The sequence below is a fragment of the Cololabis saira genome, chromosome 6 (genome assembly GCF_033807715.1).
Source record: "Cololabis saira isolate AMF1-May2022 chromosome 6, fColSai1.1, whole genome shotgun sequence".
Classification (NCBI taxonomy): Eukaryota; Metazoa; Chordata; class Actinopteri; order Beloniformes; family Belonidae; genus Cololabis; species Cololabis saira.
The window spans coordinates 15,516,285-15,540,378 of NC_084592.1; the positions used below are offsets into that span (position 1 = coordinate 15,516,285).

The 24,094-nt window shown below is 37.5% G+C and overlaps 2 protein-coding genes across 3 annotated transcripts in view; one reads left to right on the forward strand and one right to left on the reverse strand.

The window, feature by feature from the left end:
* The window catches only part of pdzk1 (PDZ domain containing 1), a 49,640-nt gene extending 35,628 nt beyond the window's left edge, over positions 1-14,012 (forward strand). Inside the window, exons 1-8 of one of the 2 annotated variants that reach the window (XM_061723359.1) lie at positions 1,774-1,887; positions 3,450-3,658; positions 3,771-3,984; positions 7,830-8,162; positions 8,992-9,188; positions 10,381-10,644; positions 10,715-11,140; positions 13,652-14,012. In XM_061723359.1, the coding sequence (XP_061579343.1) occupies positions 3,452-3,658; positions 3,771-3,984; positions 7,830-8,162; positions 8,992-9,188; positions 10,381-10,644; positions 10,715-11,140; positions 13,652-13,705 (1,695 nt within the window). In that variant the 5' untranslated portion in view covers positions 1,774-1,887; positions 3,450-3,451 and the 3' untranslated portion in view covers positions 13,706-14,012. Of the gene's footprint in view, positions 1-1,773; positions 1,888-3,449; positions 3,659-3,770; positions 3,985-7,829; positions 8,163-8,991; positions 9,189-10,380; positions 10,645-10,714; positions 11,141-13,651 lie in introns of those variants that run through there. The other variant, XM_061723360.1, reaches the window with a different exon arrangement.
* On the reverse strand, positions 12,977-22,428 carry si:ch73-390b10.2 (Golgi pH regulator). Its single transcript, XM_061723361.1, has 14 exons — positions 22,191-22,428; positions 19,377-19,436; positions 19,167-19,270; positions 18,980-19,086; positions 18,746-18,847; positions 18,474-18,594; positions 17,510-17,590; positions 17,314-17,423; positions 17,123-17,211; positions 16,382-16,474; positions 16,181-16,276; positions 15,821-15,910; positions 15,524-15,589; positions 12,977-15,435 (listed from the first exon to the last, which is right to left on the reverse strand). The coding sequence occupies exons 1-14, from the start codon at positions 22,230-22,232 to the stop codon at positions 15,229-15,231; spliced, it is 1,368 nt and encodes a 455-aa protein (XP_061579345.1). The 5' UTR covers positions 22,233-22,428; the 3' UTR covers positions 12,977-15,228.
* Between the last annotated feature and the right edge of the window lie 1,666 nt (positions 22,429-24,094).

A 24,094-nucleotide genomic window follows, 5' to 3' on the forward strand; every position in this document is an offset into this window, starting at 1 on the left:
TCTTATTCTGAGCATTTTGTATTGAAGCTGCAGATGTTTCTTTTGAGGGAAAAGGCAAGCGGTCAAACTTTAACCTGTGATGATATTCAGTTAGTCACTGTAGAGGTACAGGGTCTTTACTTTACCTACTTTAAAGAGCAAGCTAAAGACTCAGCTCTTCAAGGAACACTTCTGCATCGATTAAACTTCTCTGCTCATCAGAATCAGTTAGAAGATCCAGCTCTTTGCAGGACTCAGCACTGAGTACGCTGCACTTATGACAAGATGATCTCTTCATGGTTTCTTTTTAGACATAGCTTTCTTGTATAAAGGGACGGTTGGGATGGGTGAAAAATAATAAATAAATAAATTATAGCACTAGCATGGAAGCACCTGTGTCCGACTGGACTCTCAGCAGTCTGACCAGCACTGATCCAGCTGGACATCATATGTGAATTCTTTCTTGTGTTGTTCTCTCAGATGTAAGTCGCTTTGGTTAAAAGCGTCTGATAAATGACAGTAGTAGTCAGAGGTGTCAAGTAACAAAGTACAAATACTTTGTTACCTTACTTAAGTAGAAATTTTGGTTATCTACACTTCACTGGAGTAATTATTTTTCAGATGACTTTTTACTTTTACTCCTTACATTTTCACACAATTATCTGTACTTTTTACTCCTTACATTTTAAAAACAGCCTTGTTACTCTATTTCATTTCGGCCTTTAAAAAAAACTATCCAGTTAAATTGCTCCATCCGGATAGAGTGAATTTGGTTGTGGTTGTTTCAGATGTTCTTGTCCAGTTTTGTTCTTACATCCGTTCCCTCAGATTCCTGCAACTAAACTTGGATGTACATTCCAATAAAGGTTAGGATAAATGATAACATGCCTCTGAAGTTTGACTTTTTGCACGATTACAATACTTATAGGCAACTAGTCATCATATCTCCTGCTCTCTGAAACACATGTTAATGCTCAATAGTACACATATATGGTTCTTTAATATATTTGTATTATACTAAGATGCATTCATTTTCAATGGCTTTTGTCCTTAATGGCTTTTTTCCCCACTTACATTACTTTTACTTTTATACTTTTATTAGTTTTAAAACCAGTACTTTTATACTTTTACTTGAGTAAAAAACTTGAGTTGATACTTCAACTTCTACAGGAGTATTTTTTAAACTCTAGTATCTATACTTCTACCTGAGTCATGAATGTGAATACTGAAGACACCTCAGGTAGTAGTAGTAGAGCAGCTTTTTAGAAACTTTGTGAACATGTATGCTTTTGTTTTGGTAAACATTTATGTTGTACAGTACAGTAACCTCTATGTCTTAGTTATTAGTTAACAGTTATACATAAAAGTCATCATTTTAGTTTGAATTTTTTTGCTGATTTTGTTGTTTTTGTTCAAGACGCCGAGTTGCATTTGAATAAATAAGCTGGAAGATATTATCAACCTTTACAGAACAAAGGCACAGCCTCTGAAATTACAATAAAAAAACAACTTCCACTGAAATAAAACAGCATTTTTATTCCATAAAAGTTCTCAGATTTGACGGTAGATGCTTTTTGTTCTGTGCGCCACACGTGAGAGGCAAACACTTGCCTCGGCACTGGCTGTGATGCGTGTGCTGTTACTGCTTAACTGCCACCTGCATCGTGACCTTTGACCCCTAAACAGATGACTGCTCGCCCTCTGAGGACGGGCCCGTCACCTCCCCAGACATCCGTGAAACGAGGCGATGTTAAATAACTCAGCCTTTAGGTTCACCTTTGATCAGACAAAGTCCCGGCCGAGACGGGAGGTGGAAGGAGGGAGGGAGGCCGGGCGAGAGACAATAACAGCTAATGAGTGACAGGTGAGCTCTTCCTTTAGACGCGGACGCCGAGCAGAGACGAGCTGGTGAGTGAACACGCTGCCGTATTCTATCTGTGCTTTCCTGATATTTCTGATCATTTTTCATGGTCTTGTTATATGCAGAAGATACGTATGAACAAGTTCACATTGGTGAGAAGGATTGCAGGGATTATGACGTGTTGGACAGTATATAAATATACAGTATATATATATATATATATATATATATATATATATATATATATATATATATACACACACACAGTACAGTACAAATATACAGTATATTTATATATGTATATATATATATATATATGTATATATAATGCTGTTTGTTTCAGACTGTTATCAGATTACATCACTGAATAGTTCAACATCTTTTGGCCTCTTTAAATAAAGCAAAAATCATTTTACGGTTGAAGCTGGTTCACAATACCAGGGACAGCAAACATTGTGTTGCGTTGAAGTTTCTGGGATGAAAGAGAGAAACTTTATACGTCATACTTCAAGAAACAACATCGACAACTTTAGCTTTTCAGCTGTGAGAAATCTAAACTTGAGAAATCTTCTTGAGAAATAAATGACTTGTGTTTTTAGATAACAGGTCGATAATGCGGTCGCGTAGTAGGTGTCTATGGACTCGGAGAGGGCTGTATGGGTGTCGAGCGATCACTAAGACTAGAAAAGTGCTAAATAAATAGTCCAAATTAAAAACCGCATAATTATCTCCAGAAGTTCCTTTGTTTGAAGTCAATGCAGCATCTGCACATTTTCCTTTCTGCTGAGCAGCAGAAGCACGTGTTCCTTATGACTCATGGAAATACTGGTCAAGAAGAGAATCACGGTGACAATCCTGATAACACACTCAAAGTCCATGTGATTTTTTATTTTTTATTTTATGGTCTGCAGTCAGCTGGGTCTGCTGTTAACCATTGACTGCCACTTTAGAGCGGTCAGATGAAAATATTAACTTGCCATCTGAAGACATCAGCACTTCTGTGGTTTGTTTATGCCCTCCATTATCTGCTGTTGTGATTATATTAAATCATCATATTGGATCAATTTAGCAACTGCAGCAACTAATTAACAGAACTGATATTTGAAGAAATTTAAATTTTTTAGATTTTTTTTTTTTTTAGATTTATTTATTTGCACAGTTAAACATTACACAAATAAAAGTACCAACTTTACAAATTTTAAGTGCAGGAAGAGGCGGAAACTCAAAGAGCTTATCAGGTGCCTCCACCTATAGTTAACATAAAATTTAATATCATACTTATAAAAACAAAATATACAAATGAGCAGTTAGAAATCTAGATGATAGAAATTAAAGGAAAATTACAAAGAATGTACACAAAAGAAGAATGATTGGATATACGTATGAAAAACGATAGGGTACAATTTAATAATTAAGAAACAAACAAAAAATAAACGACTAAATAACAAACCAAAAGAACAAAAACAAAAAATAATTTCAAGGAGATTACACAAGACGATAAAATGTTTCAGCACATCCATTACTTATGCCAGAGCAGTTCCATTTACAAAACAAAAATGAAGTGGTGTTTCAGACATCCTTTAAATAACAGTTATGTCTCCGTATTAAGACATGGATAAGTACAGGCCGAGGATCATTTCCCTGACGAAGAAGCCCAGTCAGACGTTCGGCTTCTACCTGAGGGTGGAGCACCGCGAGGAGGGCCACCTGATCCGCTGCCTGGAGATGGGAGGACCGGCCGAACTGTCCGGGATGAAGGACGGCGACCGCATCGTCCGCGTCAACGGAACATTCGTTGATGGATTGCCCCATTCGGAGGTGAGCCGGGTGTAGAGTTACCGCAGCGCTCTGATCAGATCAATAACCACTCCCTGGTAATGGAGCGACGGGCGTGACCTCTCTGACCCCTGTGGTTTTCCCCCGGTTGCAGGTGGTGGACATGGTGAGGAACGGCGGCTCATCGGTCACGTTCCACATCCTGGACGAATCGTCTTACAAGCAGGCGAAGGAACAAGGAGTGAACCTGTCCGACCCCCAGAGGAAACCAGTGGCAAACGGAGCTGCGAGAGAGGCTCCCAAGCCCAAACTCTGCTACCTGGACAGGTCCAGCACAGGCTTTGGCTTTTCTCTTCGCTCTGTCAGAGGTGAGCTGAGGGCCAGGGGCCGGGGAATCCCACCCAAATACTACTGCTGATACAGTACCACTTATCGTTAACACCTCTAAGAAGGCTCATCTGTTAACCAACTAGGGCTGGGGGTCGATTCAAATGTCAAGAATCAATTCGATTCCGATTCTTAAGATTCAGAATCGATTATCAAGATTTGATTTGATTCGATTCGATTCCGATATTGATTTGGGTTAGTGTTATTAAAACAGTTTTTTGAGCTGTTGCATGAATTATATGACTGTAGTTATGCAAAATATTACTACTAGTATTATATTGAGATTAAACAGCAAGTATTGGCAGCTAATGATGCTGTAAGGACCAATCAGCTCCCAGAATGCTAATAGAACTGCTTTCAGAAACATCATGTGGGTCAGAATTACCAAACAGATCCAGGGAGGAAACACAGACGGATGAAATCAGTTTTATTTTTTCCCACATTCCGTTTTTATTTGTTCCATTTTCGGTCTATTTTGGTTTTTAATTTTTGAGCATTTGGTTTTTAGCATTTTTTTGCAAATGTAACCCAAAGACAGTATATAAAGTAATGGAATATAGACATTTATGCAATTATAACCTAACACTTTAATGTTTTCATACCTTTAAACATATTTAAAGGCAAAAACATGGCACCAGTTATTCTCGTGTCCAACAAAACATTCCTTTTTTGGGGATAAACAAAAGAATAACCAAAAGTTGTAATGTAATGATGAAAAACAAAAACAAAACATAAATAAATAAAAGAAAAAATAAAAAAAAATCGATCTTTAGACATATGAATCGATTTTTAGGAATTAATATGAGAATCGATTTAGAATTGGGAAATCGATTTTTTCAACACAGGCCTACCAACACTTCCAGCTCTTAATACTCAAATGGCGATGCAATATAGCAATACCTTGTGCAAGAGTCGTTAGTTAGTAATAAGGAGAATCTGTTACCATTTTAATTAATTAATTAATGACCATCCTTGCAGGATAACCCCAGAGGTCTCATAATGAATTGTGAAAAAGGTTCACAATATAAACTCCCGTATCTGTGCATTTTTTACATTATTTAAACTACAAAACGAACACTGTAATGAAATCTAACCAAACAGGGAGTGAAGCATTCAGTTTTTATGGTCCCCGATTGTGGAACAGCCTCCCGGAGAACCTCAGGGCTGCAGAGACTGTTGATGTTTTTAAAAAGAGGCTCAAGACCCATCTCTTTAATCAGGCTTTTAACTGACTCATTTAACTCTTTTACATTTCTTATGCTCACCCTTATTTTTATTGGATCTTACTGCTCTGTTTTATATTTAGTTTATCCTTTTTTATCATATTTTATTTTTTTGTTTAATCTCATGTTTTATCTAAATATTTTAGTCGTTATTTATGGTCTATTTTATACATCTTACTGTCTTATTCTTTTAGTTTTTAATGTCTTGCTTTCTAGACATACTTTTAGGATTTTATGTTATGTTATACTCTTTTAAACTCCTCTAGTGTATGTTATCCTGCTTTCTTGTAGCTTTTAGCTCCAGTGTTTCCTCATGGGGAGCCTCCATGCTGGGAGTGACTCTGGCCTGCAGGGGGTCGTCCTGGGGGTGGTTCTGGCCTGGATGGTTGTAGAGCTCTGCACCACGGCTTCACCGCTGTGGTGTGGACTCCTCTATCTGTCCGGGCCGGGATGGTCTCTGTGGGCCCCCCCCCTTGTAGCTGCGGGCAATGAGACCTCCTGGCCTGGACGGCTCCCTGTTACCGTTTCCTCACCTGGATCCTCTGTGCCTAGCCATGTCTGCACCGTGTGTCTGCGTGTGTGTCTGTGTGTATAATCTAAGTCAATTGTAGTGTGCTTGTGTCTGCGGGGAGGGGGGAGGGGGGCAGGGCATTAATACGTTTTATGTTTATTTGTTTTATGTTAAGCACTTTGTGTTGCATTACTTGTATGAGAAGTGCTATATAAATAAAGTTTGATTTGATTTGATTTGAAGCAAAATTAAATATTGAGTCAAAGTTCAAGAACTTGATCTCTTTCATTCAAGAGAAGCATCCAAGTCTCCGCAGGGGGCGTGGTTAAGGGTTGTTGATGAAACTTCAGCATTTTTGAGCCTGTAACCATTTTAACTAAATAATTAATGACCATCCTTGCAGCCCAGCCTAACCCAGGAGGTCTCACAATGAACTGTGAAATAAGTTCAGAATATACATTTCCATATTTGTGCACTTTTTACATTATTTAAACTAGAAAAAGAAGCTGAACTACTGCTATCCAGCTGTAATGAAATCTAACCAAACACAGGGAGTGAAGGAAAATTAAACATTGAGTCAAAGTTCAAGAACTTGAACTCTTTCATTTGAGAGAAGCATCCAAGTCTCCGCAGGGTAAAGGGTTGTCGATGAAACCTCAGCATTTTTGATCAATTTTTCAGTCACCTACTAGAAAAGTATCTGGTATTTACTGACCATCCTTGCAGCCCAGGATAACCCAGGAGGTCTCATAATACATTGTGAAATAAGTTCAGAATATAAACTCCCGTATTTGTGCATTTTCTACATTATTCAAACTAGAAAAAGAGGCTGAACTACTTATATCCAGATGTAATGAAATCTAACCAAATAGGGAGTGAAGAAAACAGTGAACAGTGAAAAAAAACAGTGAGTCAAAGTTGAATTGAATGTGTTGAAGTCCAACATCATACCGTTCAGTCTCAAACAGAGACCCTCGTATCAGTCGTAACAGATTTCACGTGTACTAATCTAGACTGTATATATCATCATTTGTGATGAAAACGGAGAACGTTGCAAATCTGTACCTTATCAGAGGTGTCAAAAGTATTCACAATCATTACTCAGGTAGAAGTATAGATACTAGAGTTTAAAAATACTCCTGTAGAAGTTGAAGTATCAACTCAAGTTTTTTACTCAAGTAAAAGTATAAAAGTACTGGTTTCAAAACTACTTAAAGTATAAAAGTAAAAGTAATGTAAGGGGGAAAAAAAGCCATTAAGGACAAAAGCCATTGAAAATGAATGCATCTTAGTATAATGCAAATATATTAAAGAACCATATATGTGTACTATTGAGCATTAACATGTGTTTCAGAGAGCAGGAGATATGATGACTAGTTGCCTATAAGTATTGTAATGGTGCAAAAAGTCAAACTTCAGAGGCATGTTATCATTTATCCTAACCTTTATTGGAATGTACATCCAAGTTTAGTTGCAGGAATCTGAGGGAACGGATGTAAGAACAAAACTGGACAAGAACATCTGAAACAACCACAACCAAATTCACTCTATCCGGATGGAGCAATTTAACTGGATAGTTTTTTTTTAAAGGCCGAAATGAAATAGAGTAACGAAGCTGTTTTTAAAATGTAAGGAGTAAAAAGTACAGATAATTGTGTGAAAATGTAAGGAGTAAAAGTAAAAAGTCGTCTAAAAATAATTACTCCAGTGAAGTATAGATAACCAAAATTTCTACTTAAGTAAGGTAACAAAGTATTTGTACTTTATTACTTGACACCTCTGTATCTTATATGTGATGGCTTAAGTGACTTCTTAGCACGCAGCAGTGACTTATCTTTGAAAACTGATGTAAGCAGACACATGTGCACAAGAGGACACTTGTGGTTACTTACAGCGAGTCCTCAGATTGTTACAGGGCAAGGCAAGTTTATTGTAGGTTAGAGTTAAAGGGAGCTTTAAAGTGCTTTAAACCTGACAGATTGTGAAGTAATTTTCTACGCTATCAACATCGTAAAAACTGGAAATGGAAAGAACCACAACCCCTCATTAAGGGCTCGGCTGGGATTGTGACACCTTCCTTTATCTTTACTAGGTAAGCAGGGTCTGTTCATGACGGAGGTGGTTCCAGGAAGCGTGGCGGACAAAGCAGGGGTCCGAGTCGAAGACCGTCTGCTGGAGGTCAACGGGGCGAACGTGGAAAACTCCACGCACGATCAAGTGGTGGACAAGATCAGAGAGGCGGGAAACAGCGTCATGTTTCTCCTGGTTGACGAGGAAACGGAGAAGTTCTATCAGAATAAACACGTGTCGATTGGAGCGTGGCTGGCGACGGTCAAACATCTGCCCCTCAAACCGCGGATCATCAACGTGACCAAAGGACCTGAGGGCTACGGCTTCCTGCTCAAAGAGGGACCCAACCAAGCAGGCAAGGAGGCAGTAATATCCAGTACTGGAGTTGAGGGGGGATGAGGGGGGGTGGCATCCCCCCTGAAATAAAAACGGTCAAAATCATCCCCCCTGTAAAACTGCCATCCCCCCTTTCCATCCCTTATGTCATTTCATCAATGAAAGTGGTTTTACTGCTATTTCAACACTTAGAGTCATCACCAGAAAAATAACTTATTTGACAATTGTCACCTGTTTCAAGTAAATTTTCATTTGAAATAAGTAGGAAAATCTGCCAGTGGGACAAGATTTATCTTCTTATTACAAGCAAAAAAATCTTGTTCCACTGGCAGATTTTTCTACTTATTTCAAGTGAAAATCTACTTGAAACAGGTGACAATTGTTGTTTTTTCCAGTGATGAGTCGTAAGTGTAATGAGATTTTTTTTTTATTAAAATAAGACATTTTAACTAGAAATAGGAAAAATATTCTTATTTTTAGTTTTTGCAGTGATCCATTTTACTTATCCTGTGAAGGACAGAGTCATATTGATAAGTTCAGAAAACTGTTTTTTATTGTTGTGTTTTGATGTATTTGATGTAAGCCCAGTGGATATTTAAAGCTTACAGAAGGCTGCATTTAACTGCTGCTATGTCATTCCTGCAGTATTTCTGCAGGTGTTTTGGTCAGTGCTATTATTTGTAATATATTATATTATTTGTAATCAGCACAAATTATCTGTCCCCATATGATCAAATCCACCATCCCCCCTGATTTTTTTTTACAACTCGAGTACTGGTATCCCCTGCTTCACGCGAAGCAGAGAGGGAGTTGTGCACTGACCGTTTTCCCCCTTTGGCTCCTTGCAGGACACATCATAGAGGATGTGGACCGAGGAAGCCCGGCAGAGAGGGCCGGTCTGCAGGACATGGACAGAGTCGTGGCTGTGGACGGCGCTGAGGTGGAGACCTGCAGCCACCAGCAGGTGGTGGACAGAATCAAGCAGGCTGGGAACAAGTGCTGCCTCCTGGTGGTGGACAAACCCACGGAGCTCATGTACAAGCAGGTGAGTCGCAGCGCGAGATCAGACAAATACAAACTTCTTACTTCTTTCCAGAGGTGTCAAAAGTATTCACATTCATTACTCAGGTAGAAGTATAGATACTAGAGTTTAAAAATACTCCTGTAGAAGTTGAAGTATCAACTCAAGTTTTTTACTCAAGTAAAAGTATAAAAGTACTGGTTTCAAAACTACTTAAAGTATAAAAGTAAAAGTAATGTAAGGGGAAAAAAGCCATTGAAAATGAATGCGTCTTAGTAAAATGCAAATATATTAAAGAACCATATATGTGTACTATTGAGCATTAACATGTGTTTCAGAGAGCAGCAGATATGATGACTAGTTGCCTATAAGTATTGTAATGGTGCAAAAAGTCAAACTTCAGAGGCATGTTATCATTTATCCTAACCTTTATTGGAATGTACATCCAAGTTTAGTTGCAGGAATCTGAGGGAACGGATGTAAGAACAAAACTGGACAAGAACATCTGAAACAACCACAACCAAATTCACTCTATCCGGATGGAGCAATTTAACTGGATAGTTTTTTTTTAAAGGCCAAAATGAAATAGAGTAACAAGGCTGTTTTTAAAATGTAAGGAGTAAAAAGTACAGATAATTTTGTGAAAATGTAAGGAGTAAAAGTAAAAATTCGTCTGAAAAATAATTACTCCAGTGAAGTATAGATAACCAAAATTTCTACTTAAGTAAGGTAACAAAGTATTTGTACTTCGTTACTTGACACCTCTGCTTCTTTCTACACAGTTAAAGTTGGTAGATGTTAAAGAAAAGAAACATCTGCCTCATACAGTATGTTCTTATTCCATTATTAACCAAGTGTATTTTCTAGGTATTCACTATTATAATCAAATAATTTATAATGATTACCAGGGTTGGCAATAATAAAAAGAAAGAGGGAAAAAGCCAGAAGAGTTAAAGATCCTCTTGTTCCTGTGAATAAAACCCAGTTAGACTGTGAATAACCACAAGCTGCTTTAAAAGGTTGCAGTCACAAGAAATTCTGCTGTCATTCTGTCAATTCTTTTCATAAAATGCAGTCTGGCCTTTTCTAATCCAAACAAACTAAGAGAGGAAGCGCTGAAGCTGATTGCTTTAATATTTTAGTGAATTCAACCAGCTCTTAAAAGAAAAACACTTCTGTATCATGTGTAAGGTGTACGATGTTGTGTATGTCACAGGGGGGGGTGTCTCCGATGCTTTTCTGGACCGAGAATGAATCCAACCCACCACCCAGCTCGTTGTCCTCCAACTCATCCGTTTCCACGCCACCGCCGACCTACTCGGAGGTCATGAATGTATCTGCTTTTGTGAAAGCATCCGGATCTACGACAGAAAGAGGAGAGGACCTGAAACCCAAACTCTGTAAGATGAAGAAGACCCCTGCCGGCTTCGGCTTCCACCTAAACGGCATCCAGGGCGTCCACGGTCACTACATCAAGGAGGTAAGGCCGACGAGAACTTCCACGACACCGTCGCTGCCGTTGGGAAGTGGTGTGACCGTCCTCGTTTCAGGTGGTGAAGGACGGCGCGGCCGACACGGCGGGACTGGTGGACGACGACATCGTGGTGGAGGTGAACGGCGTCAACGTTGAAGAGAGGAGTCACGGGGAGGCGGTGGAGATGATCCGCGCCAGCGGCGACTCGCTGGAGATGCTGGTGGCCAGCAAACATGTCTACGAGCAGCTCAAAGCTCAAGGAGTGGCCACCACACGGCAGCTCCTCGGAGACGCACCCAGCATCTGCGCCGTAGACTCCGGAGAAACCAGCTGCCAGGAGGAACCGATGGAGAAACCGAAGGAGAAACCGATGGAGAAACCGATGGAGAAACCGATGGAGAAACCGATGGAGAAACCGATGGAGAAACCGAAGGAGGAACCAAAGGAGGAACCGAAGGAGGACTCCAGGCCCGTAACCCCAACTACATCAGAAAAACAGAGGGTGGGTGCTTCCTCAAAGCAGACGAGTTAATGCAATGGATAAGAGTTGCTAACGTCAGAAAAAGTGTTGCCTATGATGCAGTGGCGAACCGCTTGGCCTTTACCTCATCACAGAGAAAAGAAATCATAGCGGAAAAAAGCAACAGTACAATGAATTGAAAGGGTTTAACAAGTGCATTCCGCCATTTAAAGGAGCATGAGGCAGGATTGAGGCAGGATTTTTGAAAAAAAATGCGTATACGTTTTAAGTTTTCTAGTAATAATGTCAGATGAATCGTTCCAAACCAAAACGAATGAGCCCACTAGCGTATCTCTCTGTTGCCTTGAACAGGCTGTGTGCTGCAAAATGTGCTGCAATTCCGGACCGGAATTTCCCGCGCTGTCCTGCGGATGTGACGTCAAATGACGCTGCATGCGCGTTCTCCCCGTTCTCCCGTGCCGGCTTCGCTGTTGGCTGCAGTACCCCCGACGGCCGTCGTAGCGCTAATGAGTCTCATTTCTTATTCTTGCCTCAAGCTTCTTTAACTCCGTCTCTCAACCATCTCTCACCACTCTGCAGAGATTTCATGTTCGACTTCATGAAGGCCTACGATCTTTGGTTTTATTCCCGCCCACTTGAAATCAAACCGTGATTGGTCGATTTGCCCGTCACTCTCCACACCAAAACACGTAGCTTGGCCTTCCCCGGGATTCGTGAAGTCCTAACCAATGAATGAGCAGCTAACCAGGCCTTAATAGAGACGGACGATTCTGATTGGATAACAGGTTTTCAGGACATGAACTTGACAGTACACTTAATTTTAGAACATATATGAGAGAAAAATCTGTTAAATATATTGTATTAAATTAAATGAGATAGAAATAAAAAAGTATATTTTTTTTATTGAATACTTTATTATTATTTCTTTTTTTTTTTAGGCCTTCTCTGAAGGCGTAGAAGGCCCTGAAGATCCCCCACTGCTACGATGTTAGTCTGTTTCAGAAAAGTCAAATTATTTAAAAGAACAAACAGCCAGTTGAAACTACTAAAGCTGGGAGGACGGTGGCGAACCTTCGTCTCTCAGCGAGAAACGTAGCTGAGAAGAGATGAAACAATCTTGGATGATCATGATCAGAGATCACGTAAATGCCAGTGAAAGAGTGAAAGCAATCTATTCAAAACTTGAGGTGGAAGAGGTGTCGACTGAGTAATTTTGGAAAAAAATTAAAGAGAAGGTTTCGATTTGCGAGGGAGGTGAACATTAGACTCTAGAGCGATGCAGAAAGGAGTTAATATTTACCCTCATCAGAGTGATGACATTTTAATCATAGAAAATCAATGTGTCAGTGTTTACTCGTCAATGCAATCTAATCACAACTTGAGGTACTGGATAAGTGTCGACTGCTTAATTTATTATATCATTCATATATATATATATATATATATATATATATATATATATATATATGATGTCACCACCATCCCTGGTGTAAACCATGCCGTGGTGGTGATGCTGCTTCAGTTAGTCTGAACTTTGATCAGCAAGATAATGTACTCAAAAACTGAGCCACCTGAATATAAAGTGACTAGATTTAATCTTCTATATTGTTTATTTTTTCCCCCTGGTGCATATTCCAATATTGTAATGCCAGGATTCATGACGCTAAAACTGGGAAAGTGTGGAAAATCATTTCCACAGAGACCCGACCTTAACCCACATTGTTATTTCTGAGATATGATCGAGATGTGTTCATGCAAACGTTCATCTCTCCCATCACTCCAAGAACCTCGTGTAAAAATGAATGAAAGTCAAAACTAAAAACAAACTAGGATTTAATAAAGTTCATTTTGTCCATGGCTTTACAATTTAATTTGCTCTGATGAAGGCGGAAGTAATCGCCGAAACATGTCAGGTATTTAAAAAAAGAACTAAATATTCTTGTCAGAGAAAAAAGAATCATCAAATTAAATAGTTTAAACTAAGGTTGGTTGGTGTGAGACGTTTTCCTCCTTTTCTTTTTCCTTTTTTTTAGTCCCAAGGGTGAAGCTTAGTGACGCATTGTTACATAAAAATGTGACATTTTTATTGATGACTAAAACTAAGATTGTCATCAAGCCCTATTGGGTTTATTGCCCAATAAGACCATGCCAACACCCCATAAAGATTGTGAATCCTAAATTCAAAAAGCTGGTGTCGGTCCAAAACATCCTCTTTTACTCTCCGCTCTGTTTATCTGCCTGAAGCCAAAAACATACTCATATTTGGTTTCTTGAAGATATATTATTGCATATTCAAATCTCTTTAAAGTGATCATAAACAGTAAATATAAGCAACACATTAACATGATGTCAATGGGATTGTAAATGTCCTAGGAAGCCCAGATTAATACAGAGCACTACAGGACTTTAGGATGTTGCTCAACTTTAGACAGCATTTAGTTTATTAATCATGGTCTAGGTTTCATTAACCATCAGATGATTACTGAACCGTATTTAATGGTATTTAATGCCCCCCCCCCCTCTCTCTTTTAGAGCCCATCTGTGTCTTCATCTTCATCTGTGGACAGCGTCGATGAGAGATTTTGACGAGCCTGAATAACGACCCCGATGTGCCCTGACCTGATGATGATCTTTGTGTTTTTTTTTTGTTTTCCTCTCTAACGAGGCGCTCGTTGAGCTTCATCGGGTTAGAAGTCACAAGAGATGAGCTGGAGCACACAACAAAGATAATACAGACTTTCAGAAATCACTCTCCAAATCAGATTCACGTGAGAACTGATGTTTCATGAGCAGAAGATAGGAAAATGCTTTCAAATCTCAAGTGTTTATGCCACGACTATGTCTTTCCTAATGGTACCAACATTAAAGTCACTATAAGGACAGTAAACAGTGATCTCTCGGGTATTAGTTTGTCTTTGTACCGACGGACGCCTTTATTAAAGGTTTTAAAAAAGGGACACACATGGAGAGGAAACAATAAATAAATGAATGATTTCTGTGCTTGAGAGCATATATGTCTCATAAATCATGGAGTGAGCAGCTCAGATTTGCAAACTGCTATTACATCACATAAGAAATTGCTTTAAAAATGCAGTTCTGTGTCTAGAAGCCGGGTTTCCCAGTCGGCACGGCAATAAATCACAAAGTTTTGCCATTTTCAAAAGCAAATGTGCACTTTTTGGTTCTTGACATATTGTATATTAATGTCTTAACTAGCTTATCAACCAGCTGACCTTTACATTACTTCAGCATTCCCATCTGTGATGCAGCGTTTTACCCCGGATAACGAACGCTCTCACATGGTAAAAATGTGCTTCAAGCCTGATATTAAACTGTGACAAAAGTGCGCTACCGTGGCATTGCAAAGCTGTACAGCAATGAAATAAAAGGCACATCCTCTTACATAGAGGGAGCAGATTAGTGGGACTGGATCAGAGAAACTCACTCAACCCTCTAAAATCAACGACTTTGAACATAACTGCATAGATTTTCTTTAAAATAAAGAAAGAAAAAGTATTTTCACGAAAGCACGTCACAAATATTTCATTCAGACTTCAGGATTTTGGTGTTAAAAAAAAAGGCCATTATGTAGCACTTGTGATGTTTAAGAGAAAATCGTTTCTCATTCTTTAAACAAAAGTAAAAATTTAATACAAGAAAAAGCAACAATTTGAAGAAAGTTTGTTTTCTTTCTTGTTAAATTAGATAGCTGAACAATTATTGATCACAAGTGCAATCTTTATATTTCCTTCATATGTGCACATCGGTGGAACTAAAACAGGGAAACAGTGTGTTTAGACAAAAAGAAATTAAGGTTTTGACAAAACAATCAAAATTCAGAGCACAGAACATTTTCAAAGTACTTCCTGGAGAGAAAAGCAGTAATTTTAAAACGTAGCCATAAAACCTTTACATTTTGCAAAAGTGTCCTTCTAAAGATGTTTCATTTGGTGCTCCAACAGTTCCCAAAAACATTGCCCCCAAAAATCAGACATTCCTGATTCAGGAATTAAAAAAAAAAAACAAAAAAAAGTGATTTCTGGACATCCAAGCTCCAGAATAAAAGTCACCCAGCAGGTTCATTGTGAGAGAAGACGCCAGACAGGCGATCAGAGAGCCATGTGCTTCTCTGGCGCCTGCTTGTGGGCGAGGTAAAGGAAGAGGATGCTGGAGAGCGCACTGACCAGGAAGATCACGTCAAACCAGCGGTGGTAAAAGTTAAACTGCAGCTCCCCCAGAACCTCAGTCACGATGGAGCGATACTCCAACGGCATGCTCATCCGCATCAGCAGCACCGACGACACGAAATACATCCCCTGTTAGATCCATGCAGAAAAAAAAAAAGATCAAACTTGAAAAGTGATGCTTGTATGGCCGTGCACGACCACAAAGAAACACACTTACCATAATCTGAGCGAGGACAAGCACGATGACATTAGAGGACTTGCTGCTTGATATCGCACAGAAAAACTACAAACAAAACAGCAGAAAACATTCAGACTGACACTTGTAAAATATGAACAAAAACATTAGTTACAAGCAAGAAAATACAGATTTATGTTAACTTCAAAGATCAAATAGATGATACAGGAGATGTAAATCAACTCTATATAGACATAAGATTTTAAACATGTAAATAGATACAGATTAAAAGTTTAAACTTTAAGACCATATTCAGCATTGTATATGTGGAGATCTTACTTTGGTGAGAGTGATGAGTAAACCTCTGATCGACGTCACGATTATTATTCCAACCAAGATGAAGGAGATGTGTTGAGACCAGAACTTCACCTGGTGGAAAAAAAAAGACATAAGAAAGGAGTTAAGGAAAGAAATTAGAGTAAGTTTAATTTTAACTGTGCACACTAAATGAAATGATTGTGTCAATAACTGTGAAAAGATTCAACGTGAACATGACGTTTCTCGCAGAGAGAACAGATCAGCGAGGATGAGGACCCGGCAATTATTATGAAAAGAGGTCACTGCAGGTGTGTGTGTGTGTCTGTGTGTGTGTGTGTGTGTGTGTGTGTGTGTGTGTGTGTGTGTGTGTGTGTGTCTTACATCAAACTGGATACCCAAGTAGTTTACTGTAATTTCAATCCCCCTCGTCACTGGATCCGTCTTCCCAACTCGATCAAACACGATGTTTATCGTGGCCTGTGAGTGACGGAAGAATCCTCCTGAATAAAACCAGTCTCACTGCTTTTTAAACAATAAATACACGGCAACATTTGTTCATGTAGCCAACAGTTGTTGCCTTACCATGAAGATTTTCCAAACGCAGTAGATGGAAAAGAAGTAACCAAGAAAGTTGAAGTATTTTCCCTGGAATGTCTTTGAGTATTCGATTCGTTCCTATAGATCATAAAAAGTGATGACGAATGAGACAATTATTTGTCCGATATAAGCAAAATAAACAGTATCTATATCAGCAGTTAGCGCTCGCTTTGCATCAGAACCTTCCTGGATTTTATTAAAGATGACTGAAGCATTCATATGACAATTATAAGTTATATAGAAGAGAATAGAATAGAATAGAATAGAATAAAATAGATTACTTTATTAATCCCCAAGGCGAAATTTTGTTGTCATATTAGTCGGGTATAAATACAATACGAAAATAAAATTAAAAAAAAAATCTGAGGTAGAAAAGAAAGGACACTTGAAAAACCACAAGATGAATAAATAGGTAAGTTTCTATGGCAAGAGTCAGAGTGGAAGGCAGATTCAGTCCATATCAATGCCATGTTGTGTTTAAACAATCCACATAAACAGTTTGATTAATAAATATAAATATAACTAATGAATAATGTGAAGCCAGAAACTTTTGTCTGTTTGTGTTTCCACCGTAACCTTTCCAAAATGTGGAACAGTGTGTGTGTGTGTGTGTGTGTGTGTGTGTGTGTGTGTGTGTGTGTGTGTGTGTGTGTGTGTGTGTGTGTGTGTGTGTGTGTGTGTGTGTGTGTGTGTGTGTGTGTGTGTGTGTGTGTGTGTGTGTGTGACCTTGGTGGCCTGCAGGTCGACGGTCTCCAGGAAGAGTTGTCGACTCAACTCCTCGAGAGCGTCCACCTCCTGCTGGATCAGAGAGAGATCTGGGGGGCAGGAGTCAAGGCTAATATCATCTCTGAACAGCTGACAGGTAGCAGGACACCAAGAATTGCTGCCATTATACTAGGAGTGACTGTCAAGGATACTTTCACTGCCTGTTTGTGTGGAGGTGACGCTCTTGATCATGCCCCAAAACCCTGTCTGCTTGTTCTGGTCCTCCCCGCGTTGATACATCTGCCTCCGCGTCATGGCAATTCTTCAAGTACAGACAACAAGATTCATAAATGCGCTGGTACAAAAAACATGTCTGATTAGTTTAAAAGAAAGAAAAGTGTTCCTAACCGTTTCTTCTTGCTGACAATCATGTCCATTGTTTGGAGCAGCCGCCGCTCCAGAGCAAGGATGTCACTGTCTGTTACATTTCTATCAAAAGAACAAAAGCAAGATGCTAAAAGTGGGAACATCATTTGAACAGCAAGGCAAGGCAAGTTTATTTGTATAGCACAATTCAACACAAGGTAATTCAAAGTGCTTTACATCAACATTAAAAGAACCAAGACACAATTAAACGGTAACAAGTCAATTAAAAAGGGAAATAGAAATAAGAAATAATAATACAATACAATGAAATAAAATAAAATAAAATAAATGAATATAAATAAATATTGTTAAAGTTGTTAAAAAATAAGGGCAGTACAGTACAGCAGGTAAGTATTTAATTTAAGAGTATGCTTCAGTAAACAGTAATGTTTTTAGCCCTGATTTAAAGGAGCTGACATGCAAACAGAGATACAGCTTAGGATAATTACTGATTCATAAGAAGTAGGGGTGGGTTAAAAATATCGATATTTTATCGATATGCATGTGTAGGAACGATTATCGATACATAAATCCAAGTATCGTTTTAAAAAAAAAAAAGTTTTTTTTTTTTTTAATCCCGATTTTTTTCCCCCATTAAATCACCCAGTGCTCCTACCTAAGTAAGTCCTGGGCATTGCTCCATCTACCAACCCCGGGAGGCCCTGCACTGAGCTCAGGTCTCCTCCTTACTTGAGGAGTGAGCAGGCTGCTTCTTTTCACCAGACAGGGTGGGGTTTCTCCGGCCGGACGTGGCGCGTGGAAGGATCATGTTATTCCCTTATAGTAACCAGAATATCGATATCGAATCGAATCGTATCGTAAATCGTATCGTCTTGGGACCTAGTGTATCGGAATCGTATCGTATCGGGAGGTCAGTGATGATACCCAGCTCTAATAAGAAGTCCCCAGATCAATACACTGTGCGAAAACCTTCAGCTGGACTCACCTGAGAAAATAGGACATGTACGTGTAAGGACAGTTGACGGCACCAAAGCCAGACAGCAGTGCCATGAGAGTGACTCCGATCACACCAACGCGACTGATAAGCTGTTCAATGGACAGAATCCCTGAATAAAAAAACGACAATAACAGCATTAAACTTGATATTAATGTAATATCTCTAAATGATAGCAATGATGTCAGAGACAAGTTATCTAACAAATGTTTTTCAGTTACACGTGAAAATATTATAACTAAATAGAAAAAGATGACACTCACCATGTTTTGGACTTAAGATGGGAAATGGGTCACCCAACTTCCAGAAGAAATACATGAAGGTAAACCACACCATACAGGCAAAAAGAAGCCGTTGTCTCTGCACTACAAACAAAAACAAAACACTATTTACTTTGCAATATGTCAGATACCCTTTCAGCTGCAATGACATCCACCATTTGGTTCACATAGTTGTTTGTTTTTGGTTTTTAATTAGTTCAAAGTGATTGCACTCACACAGGCGTATGTTGCTGACAACGAAGTAACCGATGTAAAAAGGCACCACAAAGATCAGAACCAGCAGAATCACATACAGATTTAGCTTCCAGTGGAAATATCTGGAGCTGTAACAAACACATGAGGATTAATGTCACACTGAGAGACATAAATACACCCGTGTCCTGCAGGAAAAACAAACACTCACCTGGTACTTAAGGCACCCAGAATCTCAAAGATAATGAGCTCAAACATCGTACATGAAAACGCAAACGTGACGGAGAAAACCACCTGGACAATATACTGTCGCACCTGAAAAAATAAATAAATACAATAAAAAGAACATAATATTCAGTCATGATTTTTACAAACCAACTAATTATTGTAAAAGTTGTAATAATAACATTGAAAAAAGTACCTCATAGTCTTTGAAGAGCTGCCGCATAAAGAATAACCAACCAAAACCGAAAAAAAACACCTGTGTTGAAGAAAGTGGGAATTATTTGGGGGAAGAAAAGAAAAAAGAGCAAAATTATCATGACATTTTTTGAAATGTGGTTTATCAAACTAACATGTTTAACTATTTAGGGTTGTGGCGATGGATATGATGGTCATGGCAAACTGGGATGACTGAATATAATGGAACCACTGTATAATATTACGTAGTAATGATATAATATATTACTGCAGTAGGGCTGTTCGATTTTGCCCAAAAATAAAATCTCGATTTTTTTCTCTCAAAATCCGATTTTCGATTTCGATTACGATTATTTTGTGATCGTAAAATATCCCAAATATGCTGTTTTTTTATTAAACATTTGCCCCATTGGGCTTTAAGTGCAAACTTTGCCCTTATTAAACCAAAAATTAATGAATAAAGTGCAAAACTCTGTAAAATAAGTTGAAAAAAAGTTTTAAAAAATATAATAAAATATAAAGTTTTATCTCTGAAAAAAAAAAATCAGCAAATCAGCACTTGCAAACATACAGTAAGTTATATTTCCAATTAAATAAAACAAGACATTTTCTAATTAAACTAAACTGGGTCTTTGCATGCTAAATAATAATGCAACCCATGAAGGAGGTAGAGGTGTGTAATGTCAGTCATTACATTTGCTATTCCCATTTGCAAGTTTTTTGCAAGGAACACGAGCCGGTCTACCGCATCTGGCTTGAGGGATGCCCGGTGGCATGTTACAACGCCCCCTCCTACACTAAAGAGCCTCTCCCATGGGGCACTTGTCGCAGGTATTGAGAGGTATTTCCATCAATCATTAATATGGTAACAATCATTAATATGTGTGCAGACAAGGTAAAAAAAAAAAAAAAAGTGAAAAATCGATTTTACGAGTTTCACGTTTTAACTTTATTCTAATTACATAATCGCGATTACGATTTAAAATCGGTTAATCGAACAGCCCTATACTGCCGACATTCTTCTACCATGTGTTTTATCATATTTATATTTAAGATGTTCTTTTTTTTTAACAGCTACACAACAGTACATCACCAGTGGCCACACTGTGCAACAACAAATATATTTCCATATCTATATCTATACAATTTTTCATAATACAGTATTAAATATTAACACACATGCTTATAGATTTTGATACAATATTTAAAAGAGTTGAATGAAAGCATAGAAAAAGGTGGCAGTCCAAGGGGTTAATACAATAATATAAAACAATCGTTCCAGGGTCTATCACAGTTAATAGTATGAACATAATCAACATATAATTTTATAATCGTGATGATCCTGTATGTCATGGGATTTCACCCAAACACCCCAGTGGCTTAACAATACTCAAACTTTAAAAGTAATGGTAAGTGTGCGATTTCAACTCCACACCACTTTTTGTCACATTTAGTGAATATCTTCTCTCTAAATTAAATTGCTTAATTAAATGATGAAATGACAAATCTACCCATCTTTTGATTTATAATCCAAAAAGTGCAATAGAAGGCTATGTTAAGTGTGTGTTATAGGATTAATGGATTCTTAAATGCCTAAAACTCAAACTTCAAAAGGAAGGGTAGGTGATTCTATGTGATTTCAAATCCAGACCACTTTTTGCCACATTTAGGGAATATCTCCTCTCCATCCACTACCTGCTCATTGCTTAATTCAACTGTAAACTGAGCCGGTCCAAGTTAGAAAGCCAACTTACCACTCTTTTAATAAAAAATCTACATATCTTTTAATATATCCCTGAAAAACTGCAACGGAAGGGTATGTTAAGTGTGTCTTAGAGGATTATTAAATGCCTAAATGCTTCAAGTCTCAACAAATGTAGTTACATTGTCAACATTAAGCACCCCTGATCCTTTTAATATTTTTATTGTAAAATCGCAGTACTAAACAGCAGAGGTGTCAAGTAACGAAGTACAAATACTTCGTTACCTTACTTAAGTAGAAATTTTGGTTATCTATACTTCACTGGAGTAATTATTTTTCAGACGACTTTTTACTTTTACTCCTTACATTTTCACACAATTATCTGTACTTTTTACTCCTTACATTTTAAAAACAGCCTTGTTACTCTATTTCATTTCGACCTCTTTAACGGCCAATTGAAACACACGTTAATGCTCAATAGTACACATATATGGTTCTTTAATATATTTGCATTATACTAAGATGCATTCATTTTCAATGGCTTTTGTCCTTAATGGCTTTTTTTCCCCTTACATTACTTTTACTTTTATACTCTAAGTAGTTTTGAAACCAGTACTTTTATACTTTTACTCGAGTAAAAAACTTGAGTTGATACTTCAACAGGAGTACTTTTAAACTCTAGTATATATACTTCTACCTGAGTAATGAATGTGAATACTTTTGACACCTCTGACTAACAGCGACACATACAGTAAAGCATTGGTTAACAAGACTTTTTCTGTGCCAAGACTCCAGTAATCCATATAAGCCTGATTAAATGTATAAACTTTGCAGCAGAGCTACCTCAAGTTAAACTACAACATAGTCTGATGAATAATAACATTTCATTTCATATTTCTATTTCATTTTGAAACTAGTTGTTCTCCAAATTAAACTTGTATTCTGGTTATTTAACTTAAAATAAGAACAGCAACTTATTGTTTGTGACATTTGAGAACATGATACTAAAATGTTCTGTCAATAACATTCAACACACCAACTCCAGGGGGATGTGGATGTTCATGTCAGTAAAGAAACAGCTGTAACTGTCAGGTATAGTTTTAACCTCGTTACCTGAGAGGTAAACATGATGACGGAGTCCACCAGGAACGACATGGTGAAGTCTGTTAAACAGCCCTAAATGTGTCCAAAGAGAGCATGTGCAGCAAAGTTCAGGCCCGTTTCAGTTCATGATGAATAGACACTAAAAAACAACGTGGCTCGAATGTGAAATGACTTTCAGGTCGTTAATAATGAGCTCATTTTCGGAGCTGCTAGTTGTTTAGCTTCTTCATGTCAGCGCTGCTGTACGTCAGCCGCGCTCACACTTCCGGCGCAGGAATTAGACGTCACGTAAAAAAAATAAAATTAAACAAAATAAAAAAATTCATGGTTATAGAAAAGTTCAGAATATGAATATATATATATATATATATATATATATATATATATATATATATATATATATATATATATATATATATATATATATATATATATATATATATATATATATATATATATATATATATATATATAGTTTAAATAAATAAAAAACGTAAACTTAAAAAAAAAAAAAAAAAAAAAAAAATATATATATATATATATATATATATATATATATATATATATATATATATATAAATACATTAAATGTAAAAAAAACAATAATAATAATAGTTTTTTTTGTTTGTTTGTTTGTTTGTTTTTTATCAGAAAATTACATCTTTCAGACCTCACATAGATTCCATTCTCATTTTAACTAAGGGGTGCAACATGACTATAACATTATCTGTGGTGTCGGCTATGCTTTTTCTTTACTTTAAGGCAAGTTTATTTGTATAGCACAATTCAACGTAATGTAATTCAAAGTGCTTTACATCAACACCAAAAGCAGCAAGACACGATTAAACAGTAACAAATCAATTAAAAAGGGAAATAGAAATAAGAATTAATAATACAAAACAATTAAATAAAACAATAAGAAAAGAGGTAAAATAATAAAAAGCACAAGTTGTTAAAAGTAAGGACAGTAGAGTACAGCAGGTAAGTATTTAATTTAAGAGTACGCTTCAGTAAACAGTAATGATTTTAGGCCTGATTTAAAGGAGCTGACAGTTGGAGCAGACCTCAGGTCTACAGGAAGTTTGTTCCACCGGTGAGGAGCAGAATAACTGAACGCTGCCACTGGCTGCAGCGTTCTGGATCAGCTGCAGTTGCCTGATTGATTTCTGGTTAAGGCCTGTAAAGATGTCATTGCAATAATCCAACCTACTGAAAATGAATGCAAGAATAAGTTTTACCATGTCTTGTTTAGACAGAATCCCCTTAATCCTAGCAATGTTTTTCAGGTGGTAATAGGCAGATTTAGTGATAAACTTTAGATTAAAAATGTTTTTGATCACATCAAAAATGTGAATGTCTTCATCTTCATTACTGTTGTTTTTTGTTTTTTTTACCGTGCAATACTTTTTCCCGGCCTATCTGTGCAATATTCCACCACATGTGTAGTTACAGTTTATGTTATTATCTGCAGATAGGATCTCAGGTCTTGATTTCACTATTCAAAATGCACCTTACCCTTTTTATATTTTTACATCATTTATATTTCTTATCTGTTTGCACTGTCTTGCACTGGAGAGGTGATGCTGCTTTTAATCTCACTGTACCCATGTACAGGAATGTCTCAGAAAATTTGAATATTGTGATAAAGTTCTTTATTTTCTGTAATGCAATTAAAAAAACAAAAATGTCATACATTCTGGATTCATTACAAATCAACTGAAATATTGCAAGCCTTTTATTATTTCAATATTGCTGATTATGGCTTACACTTTAAGATTAAGATTCCCAGAATATTCTAATTTTTTTAGATAGGATATTTGAGTTTTCACTGTAAACCATGATCAGCAATATTAAAATAATAAAAGGCTTGCAATATTTCAGTTGATTTGTAATGAATCCAGAATGTATGACAT